The sequence below is a fragment of the Pavona decussata genome, unplaced genomic scaffold (genome assembly GCF_977016875.1).
Source record: "Pavona decussata unplaced genomic scaffold, jaPavDecu1.1 SCAFFOLD_260, whole genome shotgun sequence".
In the NCBI taxonomy this organism is placed as follows: Eukaryota; Metazoa; Cnidaria; class Anthozoa; order Scleractinia; family Agariciidae; genus Pavona; species Pavona decussata.
In genome coordinates, this window is record NW_028145663.1 from 392633 (window position 1) to 403004 (window position 10372).

Consider the following 10372-nt stretch of genomic DNA (forward strand, 5'->3'; position numbering starts at 1 on the left):
TTTGCCTAAAATGGGTCTCAAAATGCAAGAAATGAGGTTTCTGGGAACCTAGATTTTCAAAAATTTCCGGGGAAGCATGCCCCCGGACCCCCCTAGTAAGAGCGCCTCCGGCGCTCAACAAACACCCCTATCTAACCCTTACCTACGTGCCTTATATCTGTGTGTCCTTTTTTTCTGTTTAATATGACTCATAATCATTGAGTGGTATGCTTCGATCCGTATTTTGTTAGTCAGACCTGTATGTGTATTAATTGTTTCTACTCGAAGGGGAGTAATTTCACATTAAACGTTTGCTTGGTTAATTTTTATAGTTCCTCTAAGAATCTAAATGGAAATTTAGGGTTTGCCGTCGCCGTAAACGTGTTGCTATCTATAAAACGTTTTTTTTAAACAAGAGAAATCTTTACCTAAGCAGAGAACGGTAACTTTTTAATAGTACTGTATACAGTAACAATTACGTTTATCTTTGATATAAACAGTACATAAGCGTTTTGCTAAAGTTAGGAGTATGATTTGTTTCTGGTTGGGCGGGAGGGAGGGGGGGGTCATCAGAAAAAATAGTTTCTGCTTGGGGGGAGGGGGGCATGTGGAAAAAATTGCATGCTAGGGGGGGGGGGGGGGGGTCATACAGTTTCGTAGTGGCAATTAACCAAATCCCACCAGCCCCCCCATGCTCATAAAAAATGAACGGTCCCTTAGCAAGGGCTATTGGAATCCAAAAAGAAAATTGGGGGTAACCACGCATTTTTCAGAGAAAATTAAGCAATAATATCTCTAAAAAGCGCCAAAATATAAAGAAAAGTATGGGATTTTTTTCCTAAATTAAAGCTTAATTATCTCTGAAAAATGCATGGCTACCCCTAATTTTCTTTTGAGATACCAAAAGCACTTGTTAAGTTCTGCTTTCTCCGTATAGTTTTAAACCGCGCAAAATTATCCCTGTATTAGTAGGCACCACCCATAGGAAACCCGAGTATCTCGAGATGCGCAGAACGTATGCGCAGTAACAATAGTAGGCACCGTCCTTAAACACTGTCTAAACTGTCTTTTAATAACTGACCTTATTAACAGCCGTATTCTAGAAAGTTACTGACATGCATAAAAATGCAGTTATGACACTTTACAGAAAATAAAAATTCATCAATTGTTGATTGAAATAAAATTATTATGATCAGGGCCAAACTTCAATCAGATGTCAGATGAAGCAAAACAAGCTAAGCAGTCAAGTTAGATTGTGATTCAATCAACAAATACGTATTCAGTTGAGTCTGACAGTAGTTGCTCAAAGAGCGGATAAATTTATCCAGCTGATAAAATGTATTAGTTGGAATACATTTTATCCACAGGATCGCGATTTTTTCACTGGATAAAGTTATCCGCTCTTTGAACAGCTGAGGGCTGGACTAAGTTGATAGTCTAGGGAGCTGAATGGCATTGAACAACGCGCAAGTTGTGGTTGGTAGACCTGTGGTGCAAGTTTGTTTTATACCTCAGCCTCTAATTCCTCGAGTTCTTTTTCAATCTCTTCTCTCCTGGATAACTTTTCCAACTGCGTTGCTTCTGGATTCACCAGTTCTCCAGAGTCTATCTTAGCTTGCAGTTCTTCAATTTGTCGTAATTTCTTCCGCAAATTCTTTACACGTTTTAATTTCAAATCGTCCGGATTGCTTGAATAGACCGTTCCTGCCGCAGTGCTAGACACCGCATTAGAAACTTTAGCACTTTGCATTTTCTCTGTAACATCCTCGACTTCACGTCTCTGACTATCACTGGCACCTGTCTTCTTGTTCTTTCTCTTTTTCTGATTTTTCGAGAGTTGGGTTTCTTCAACGTGAACTCCTGGTGGTAATTTCGGAATGCTGTCTACCCACTGTTTTCCGTTGCTTTCGTATTTTGCCACTTCATCTGGAGGTACATATCCTTCTTTAACTCGGCGAGGTTTTCGCCATGAGCCATCAGGGCGTCTTGAAGCGGGGATCCAAGTGTCTCCAGCATCCCTAGCATTGTCCGCCATTATGAATTTACCCTCAGTCGTCAGTCGATACTATTTCGTTCACACTTCGTAACTTGCTCCGAGTTAATGTTGTCGCAATCGGGAAACCCGAGACGTTGATACCCACAACTCCTTGCGTTACGCAATCGACGTTCAAAATGGCGTCCTCAAGCGCCGGTAGGATCTTGCAAACAGTTCGTAAACACGTACCAAGTATACGATTCCCTAAAAGAATAAAGCAAAACACGGAACGTAAGTAAAATAAGTGACTTTTAGTCTTTCTCGCTAAGGGATAATGCAAGATTTGAACTGACAAGATGATTTCTCTTTCATATTGTTAGCAGGCCCAGCATCACAAGTCAATACTCCTGAGATTTCTTCAACACTGTCTGCGATCAGTAAAGGAACTTCATCCATAGGAACAGGGGCTCGGCCTTCCGTTCAGTCGGTTTCTAGAGCAACATCGAATAAAGATGATGTTTATAGTTATGAAAGTTTACCTACAAGATACAGAAGACAGCCTCTGTCTCAAGAGGAAATCGAATATATTGAGGTTTGTGATAAAATAAACTGCCCGGCCGAATGGGACGGGTGGGATTGATTATATAGAGGCGGGGAGGAGGTTACAAGTCGATTTTCCATTCCATCTTAAATTAAAGATAACGTACTTAAAAATTAATAGTAGTATGCATTCTCACCATCCATCCCATGAAGATTATTGGGAATTCCAAGGGGAAGGAATCAGAAGTCTCAAAACCAAAAATTAAATTGAAGAAAGACCCTCGCAGTTATTTACACAGCCTAAGCAAAGATATGCAAAGAGAAAGGCTGAAAAAATTCCGGCTTGAACGGGATTCAAAGCCATGATCTCTGTGATGCCGGTGCAGTGCTCTACCAACTGGGCTAATTCAAGCCAACTTAGGATATGACTAGCTCCCAGTTGGCTTGATAGCTCAGTTGGTAGAGCACTGCACCAGGCCCCAGTTGTTCAAAGAGTGGATAACTTTACACAGTGGATAAGTCACTATCCAGCGGAGCAAATGTACTCCAACCAATGCTTTTGGCAAGTTTTCCACACAATCCCATGCTTAAATTGGACATATGCTTCTACTCTATCCACAAATTATAGGACTATCAGGAAAATCTTGCACACATTTCATCTGCCGGATAGCGACCTTTCCAGTGGATAAAATTATCCACTCTTTGAACAACCGGGACCAGGATTACAGAGGTCATGGGTTCGAATCTCATTCAAACCTGAATATTTTGAAGACTTTCTTTTCGCAACTGCTTATGTTGCATAAAAGACAGCAAGGGTCTTTCTTCTATTAAGGTTACCTTGTACCTTCAGAGGTCTCTCGCGTCCAAGCGATGTAGCACGTCCGGTTTAAACTGTAGATACCTACACCCTTACATCAAATTAAAGCTTATAGAGCTGGCTATCAAACTAAACCAAGAATTTTGAAATAAAATGAATTGCTAAATTTTTAGCGCTGTTTTCTCAAATCAATTTTTTCACTTAAGGGAGCCACTTCAAAGAGCTAAAACTCAAAGGGAATTTGTTTGTTTGCCTTCAAATGTGGACAGTAGCTAGTTTAACATATAAACAACGAAAAGTTGTCTGTGAATTTTTTCTTTCGAAATATTTTTTCTCCTAGAGCGATTTTTGTACTATCACTCGACATTTTTTTCATCCTATTTCGAAAATGTTCTATAACTTTTCATTGCGATTGAATATGGCAAAACGCAGACAAAAATTTTTTAGCTCTTTGGGTCCGGAAACTGAGGAGCAAATTAAATTAACAAAAAACAAAATTCGCTTTGACTTGTAGCTTTAAAAAGGTGATTCGGACGCTCGCATTTAGAGGTTGTGAAAAATTCGACAATTCATTTTATTTCAAAATTCTTGGTATAGTTTTATAGCCAGCTCTGTAAGCTTTAATTTGATATAGGGGTTTAGGTATCTACAGTTTAAACTGGATGCACTACATTGCTTGGACGCGAGACACCTCTGAAGGTATAGTGTAATCTTAATTCGCCTGCAGTTCATTTTATGTTACATATATTCACATTCATTTAAAAGCCAAATGAAGCTAAACTGGAATTTCCAATGGGAGCACAGCAAAAAACCTTGTCTGGGGAAGGAGTACATAAAAATTTTCTGGATTGGTGCATAGCAGAGGAAGAGGTTATACCCATGGATTTCTAATCTCTGGGAATCCATTACATTTTTGTAATCAATCATTTTAGCAGTCAGATTGTACCAATGGGTTAATCATCAAATGATAATCTGATACATCTCATGAATGCTCTGTGTCTGTTGTCTGTTGTACAACTGTACTTTTTATTTCTTTCTTTTTTTTTTGTATATACATGTACTTATTAGTAACAGCTGTTTTATGCACTTAATTCAGTAGACTAAATTTGGTATGCATCATGGAAATTTTGGCATGCAGACAAAATGTGCGTGAATAATACTAGATCATGCATGTGCCATACTCTGCAGAGTATCTCTTTGGGAGAGAACATCAGATTCTGGTAAAATCTGTTTTCGTGTGTCAGGAATGGAACACATACCTGTAGCACAACCGCACATGCTCTACATTTGTAGCAAAAAGACTTTGCTCATGAATTGCCCATGATGGATTTTCAAGATCAATATTATCATTTGTTGCCATAAATGTTGGTAATATTTCACCTCTGTATTCAGGGAAAAATCAATGATTCCCAGTTTCTGGGAAAGAGGAAAGTTTTGTTGACAGTGGTGCCCAAAGAAAGCATGCTGTATTATGCATACAAGTTAGTTGTACACATCAGATTGCCAAGCAGAATTTTTCGGAAAACTTTGAGCAGAGACAACACTATAGAAAATTGTATGATTTTTAAGATTTTGTTGTCGTTTAATGAAACATCAAGTTTTTAAATTGATACAAGAGATGACTTTGACAGAAGAACATAAGTGTCAAGATAGAATTTTTGTATGGCTTACAAGTGCCTAATATGCATGTGCAAAGCAAAGATTTGAAAAGTCGTGGGAAAAGGATTGACGCGACTTGCATCAGGCCGTTTTCTTTGACCAGTCAGATTGGAGAATGTGATTGATTTTAAAAGATGTTTTCTCTGAAGACAAAACATCTGGGTACAAGATTAGTTTTATTATTCAACTTCAGTCAATACAGTAGAAATAACAGCCAACATGAGTGAAAAAATTCACAGGCATTTGTCCTCCACAGGACTGATTTGATAGATTTTCAATCATCAACTTCAACTGTAAGGCCCAGTTCAGACGCCATACTTCACATGAGCCAAATTGAATTCAATGAATTAAGTTCATGTGAATTACGATGTCTGAATCAATTTAGAACGGCCAATCTAATTCGAATCGGCTCAGCTATTTTCCTGCCAGGCTCAGCCGGGAATAACGGCTGTGGACCAGCTTTGATTCAGCTGCTGTACTTCACATGAGTGGAATCAAATGCAGAAATTATTACAAATCTGCAATTTTCTTCAGTCATAATATGCTTCAGTGTATTAATTTTGGCTGAATTAAGTTCAGCCTCTGAATCAATTCAGCCAGGATTAATAATTTGTGTTGGTCTAAATTCTAATTTGGTTTGGCTCATGTGAAGTGCAGCATCTGAACCAGGCATAATACACCCAAAGAAACAACATGGCATAAAAAGGGGAATTTTCCCTAAAAATAAACTTTAGATTGTTTGTCTAACTTCGAACTTTTTGTCACAATCATGTTCTCCGCCATAATCTAAAAACCTAAACAGTTGTAACTGGAAACATGCTTTAATTACAATAACAAGCAAAAAACCTAACCTAAATGTGTTGAGAATGATAAAAGAAGTCTAAAACAGCTTGAACTTAAGAGCTTCTAGATTAAAACAGACACAAGGAGTCTGTTGCCTTTGAATAGGGAAGGCCTGTTTAGAATTTTTGCAGTATAGACTATTAGAAACATTAACAGAAAATTATCCACAAAAATTCCAGTTAAATTGTTGACTTAGATTTTGTGAACCTCTGCTAGAGAAAAGGGTTAACACCATAACTTTCGATGTTGGAAACCTTACTAATATTTGTTTGTTTGCTTTCCTTTACATTTGCAGAGAGGTGGTCCAGAATAATCGACCTCCTGATTGGCTGGAAAATTTGTTTATAACGGAAATATTTAACTTGTGACAAGACTTTTACAGGAGAATATTCAAGGGGAAAGAGATTCACCAAATGTTATGGAGAGGAATTCATTCCTTGATTGGTTTACTTCTGACAAGTCAATTTTGGAACAAGGATCATTTTCAGGTTCATTTGTGCGAGAGAGAAAAAGTCCAATTTACATTCATTTATTCATGGCTGAGATTGTTGCCTGGAACTGTGCGATTCAAATCAGACATTCAGTGGTTTTATAAGAAAAAGTTGTGAAATAAAATTTTAATAATAAAACTGATGGTTTTTAGCTCGAGTGTAACAACTGATTGGCAACTGAGTTTTTGATTAGGATCCTGGCTCATGCACTTTGCTCAAGGCTTTTCTTTTCTCTATAAAATTATAACCCACGGAAGGCTAGTTAACAGGCTATCACGTTAGGGACTGTAGATACAAGTTGCCGGCTATCTATTGCAGTGTTGGATCACTCCGGTTTGGCTTGGTCCCTTAACTCTTGTGGGCAGGGTGGGGGAGTTATTGTGAATTTTGGGGGAATAGACCCTTCTCCAAAATGGCGGCCGAAAATTCAAATAAGTTAAAATTAAAAACGTATACCAGCACTAGAAAGAGCGAGCATTAGAAAGAGCACTTTAACTTTAGTAACCATGCAAAGTTTCAGCACATCAAGTGTAACAGCTGAGAAAATGTAAGTTAAAAAATGAAAAATTTACAGACGTTTGTATGACTGGGGGTATGACGTATACCCCCAGTCATACAAACGTCTGTAAATTTGTCAAATTTCATCTTACATTTCCTAAGCTGATATAAGACCTAATATGCTGAAACTTTGCAAAGTTAGTTAAGTAAAAGTGCTCTTTCCAGTGTTGGTATCAGTTTTTCATCCTGTTCAATTTTAACTCATTCAATTCTGTTGCCGCCATTTTGGACAAGGGTCTATTGCAGAAAGTGTTGATTTCACCTAAAATACTGGGAACTGATTTCACTGAACAAGTTTTCGTAAAAGCTGTTGAAAATAAGACTTTGGTCGGAAGTTAAACCTCATGGGTATCTTGGCTACAGTTTTTGCAAAACGTTTGTGTAAATAGCTCGGATCTCAACTTCACCTTTGCAGCAAGCGCGGACTAACAGAGATGTGCTGGTTGACGACAAATTTGTAAAAAGGCCCTGAAAAGAAAGCGTCTATCGTCACTCAGTTCGAGCTTTTGGCTTCATCAGTAAACTTGCAAACAAAGAACTTGATCGATAATTTCCCGATAAGTAGATGAATAATATCGCAAACTCAATGAAACAGGCGGGCGTATGAGCCGATTTCCCAACAGGTAGGCCTGACTTTCCGTGGGGGTTTCTGTATAGACTAATGCACCAGTCAATGTCAACCCCCGCACCCCCCCCCCCCCCCAGCCGGGACATAGCGGGGCATTTGCGGGGAATTTTCCGTTATTTGACGAGCGAAAGGGCCGCAGGTATCGGGGACTTTGACCTCTTTATTTGCGCGCCATTCAAGAACAGCGGGGGAGGGGACCGGGGTATTTTCCACCGAAATGTCAATGTCAATTCTTGACTGGGTGAAGAATCGCTTTTGGCCATGAAAAGAAGGTAAGAGTCGTTTTATCTTAATCACCTTATATCTTTGGCTGAATATGCCATCCATCTTTAAATTATAATGCTATGAACACATAAATGTAATTTATTGTTTTGTGAACAAAAATCTTTTGTCACACTTTTTACTCGTACTTTATACCAAAGAGCTGGAGATAAAAAGATAATCTTTCTCTAGAGCCGGTGTGAAGCTGTGGAATGAGCTACCTACAAAGCTCCGAGAATTACCCAAATCGCTATTCAAAAAGAAATCAAAATTGTGCTATTTAACAACCTAGAATCTGAAGACTTGTATGACGATTTTGAATCTCTAGTAACAAAAGTCAAATCACAATAATAATTATTGACATAATTGTATATTATCGTTTCTTTCTTTTTGTCATCCTGGCCGTCCTAAACCATCAACTACTCAACCCTACTCCTGTCTCGCTACATTTCAACCAACCTGGCCACTCAATCAACGACGTCCAACTAATCCCGCTTGAACTTATACGCAGCAAACGTGACTCAGTTAGAAAGGTTCGTGAAGCTCATCTGATCAGCAAAGCTAAAACATTGCACCCTCTTGGTATAAATAGACGTGACGAAACACGCCAATGACATGTCTCACACTTGTAACTTAGTCCTAAACAACCAATCATTTAAAAAAAACAAATATATTTCAGTTATTCTAGCTTTTGTTGTTTGTTCTATCAAGCTCGTCACCTCCGCCGTTGGGATCAGTCTGCCGTTAATATTTTGTATTCGTCCTAAATTAGCTTTGCTACCTGCGGCACCAAGAAATTGTACATGTAAATTTATACAAACACCTAATAAAGTTGAATAGTTGAATGAGCACTTAAAAAGCATTGTATGTGGTGACGCGTGTTTCTTGACAACTAAAGTTTAAACCATTTACATTAGCCTGTGTCTTCCACTTTTTTTCAACAAGAGCGGGGGATGTGAGCGGGTTCATTAGCTTCAATTAGAGGAAAAACCTGACCTTGGGGTGTGGGGCATTTTGCAACTTTAGCAGTGAACGCTTGTCAAATGCCCCGCTATGTCCCGGCCGTGGGGTTGCGGGGGTTTACATTGACTGGTGCATAATCCCGCAGCTAAGGAAAGTCCCGTAGATCACGATCACAGTCATCACACCAGAGAGGGCTGGACACAGCTCACAAAGCATCATGGGGCAAATCATTCGTTTGAGCGCTCAGACTTTTGAACCGTGGGACGTAAAAGTTGTTTTCACGGTAGGTCCGAAAGTATCAAAAGAGGCACGAAGAGCAAACTTAAGTAAAGCTAAGTTTGTTTACTTTCGTGTGAGTATCGTGCAATAAATATTTGTTTGAAATTGTATGTAAATGCGTTGTTCTTTTAAACCATCATGAGGCATTTTGTGGTTCTTCGACCTAATATGATGCTACGTTTGTCGAAAATACCGGTGATATAAAATGTAGTAGCAATGTATTGTTTGGAGTTGATTTTAATTTTGGATGCTGCTGCTTTATCAGTATTATTATACTGCAAACCTTTTGTTTGTTTAATTTCTGGCTCTGTCCTACAATGGTGTGAAAGCTATTTAAATAAATTAACCCAACGACAACAGAGTGGTCTTGGATGGTGTCTCGTCATCTTGGTCAGGAATTTCTTCTGGCTCTCTTTTGGCTCCACTTTTCTTTGTTATATTCATAAGTGATCTCCCAGAGGCTGTACTTCCTGGAAATACCATCGCCCTTGCAAATGACTGAAAAAGTTCAAGGATCACTGATTAACTCTGATCAGAACTTGTTTCAGGAGGATATGGATAACCGTCATCAATGGAGCTTACGTAATTTTATGGATTTTAACACAAAGAAATGTAAAATAATGCATGAGAATTACGAAGAAGAAACAGCCTTCTATCTCAAATTTCTTTTTGGACAACTCAGCTTTGGAGGAAGACAATGAATTCCGAGATTTAAGAATAACCTCTGATCAGCACTTCAGTTAGAATTTGCACATAGACAAGATAGTGGCCAAAGCAAACAGGATATTGGGATTAACTAAAAGAACCTGCAGAGATCTTGATGATCGCAAGGCTCTGAGAACTCTTTACTGTGTTCTTGTACGATCCAATTTAGAATACTGCTCTCTCTCATATGGTCCCCTTACACCAAAAAGGGTATTGAAAAGCTGGAGAAAGTTCAAAAAAGGGCATCCAAATTTATCTTAAAGACTGAGGACTGCTATGCTGACCGCCTAAAGAAAATAAATAATTTGTTCTCAATGGAAAAAAGGCGATTGTTAGCAGATGGCACTTTTTTATACAAAGCTCTTCACGGAATAATTGATATTGATGTAGGACCTTATGTAGATTTCTATAACGAAACTGAACACTATTCGTTTAGACACAATGATACGTTAACTCTAAAGATGAGATATGCAAAAACGAATGTTCTTAAATATAATTATTATCATTTCATCCCTTGGCTTCTGCTAAGGGTTGCTTCTGTTTTTGTATGCCATAAATTTGTAAAAAAAAAATAAATAAATAAAAAAAAAAAGTTGTGTTTTTGTCACGAATTCAGTCATGCTTGTAAACAAATGAATATTAAAAAGCTTAGAAGGATCACACAATCCTTGCAA

At 38.4% G+C, this 10372-nt stretch overlaps 2 protein-coding genes and 1 pseudogene across 3 annotated transcripts; 2 read left to right on the forward strand and 1 right to left on the reverse strand.

Annotated features, from left to right (window-relative positions):
* Positions 1-1070: 1070 nt before the first annotated feature.
* LOC146456123 (partner of Y14 and mago-like) lies at positions 1071-2137 on the reverse strand. The gene has a single exon (XM_085093459.1). The coding sequence runs from the start codon at positions 2012-2014 to the stop codon at positions 1484-1486; it is 531 nt and encodes a 176-aa protein (XP_084949585.1). The 5' UTR covers positions 2015-2137; the 3' UTR covers positions 1071-1483.
* LOC146456124 (alpha-ketoglutarate dehydrogenase component 4-like) lies at positions 2075-6442 on the forward strand. 2 transcript variants are annotated; one of them, XM_085093462.1, is made up of 3 exons: positions 2075-2245; positions 2338-2546; positions 6109-6442. In XM_085093462.1, exons 1-3 carry the CDS (start codon positions 2152-2154, stop codon positions 6124-6126), a joined length of 321 nt encoding a protein of 106 aa, XP_084949588.1. In that variant the 5' UTR covers positions 2075-2151; the 3' UTR covers positions 6127-6442. The 2 variants fall into 2 exon arrangements, with proteins under 2 accessions (XP_084949588.1, XP_084949587.1); XM_085093461.1 differs by having other exon boundaries at positions 2103-2245; positions 2335-2546.
* Positions 6443-9229: 2787 nt separating this feature from the next.
* On the forward strand, positions 9230-10273 carry LOC146456125 (uncharacterized; annotated as a pseudogene).
* Positions 10274-10372: the final 99 nt, after the last annotated feature.

What these genes read in the sequence shown, in the direction of transcription:
- LOC146456123 (XM_085093459.1), bottom strand. Translation starts at nt 2,014, where the DNA reads ATGGCGGACAATGCTAGGGATGCTGGAGACACTTGGATCCCCGCTTCA.
- LOC146456124 (XM_085093461.1), top strand. Translation starts at nt 2,152, where the DNA reads ATGGCGTCCTCAAGCGCCGGTAGGATCTTGCAAACAGTTCGTAAACAC. An exon ending in AATAAAGCAAAACACGGAAC is followed by an intron (nt 2,246 to 2,334) that starts GTAAGTAAAATA and finishes TCATATTGTTAG; the next exon opens with CAGGCCCAGCATCACAAGTC.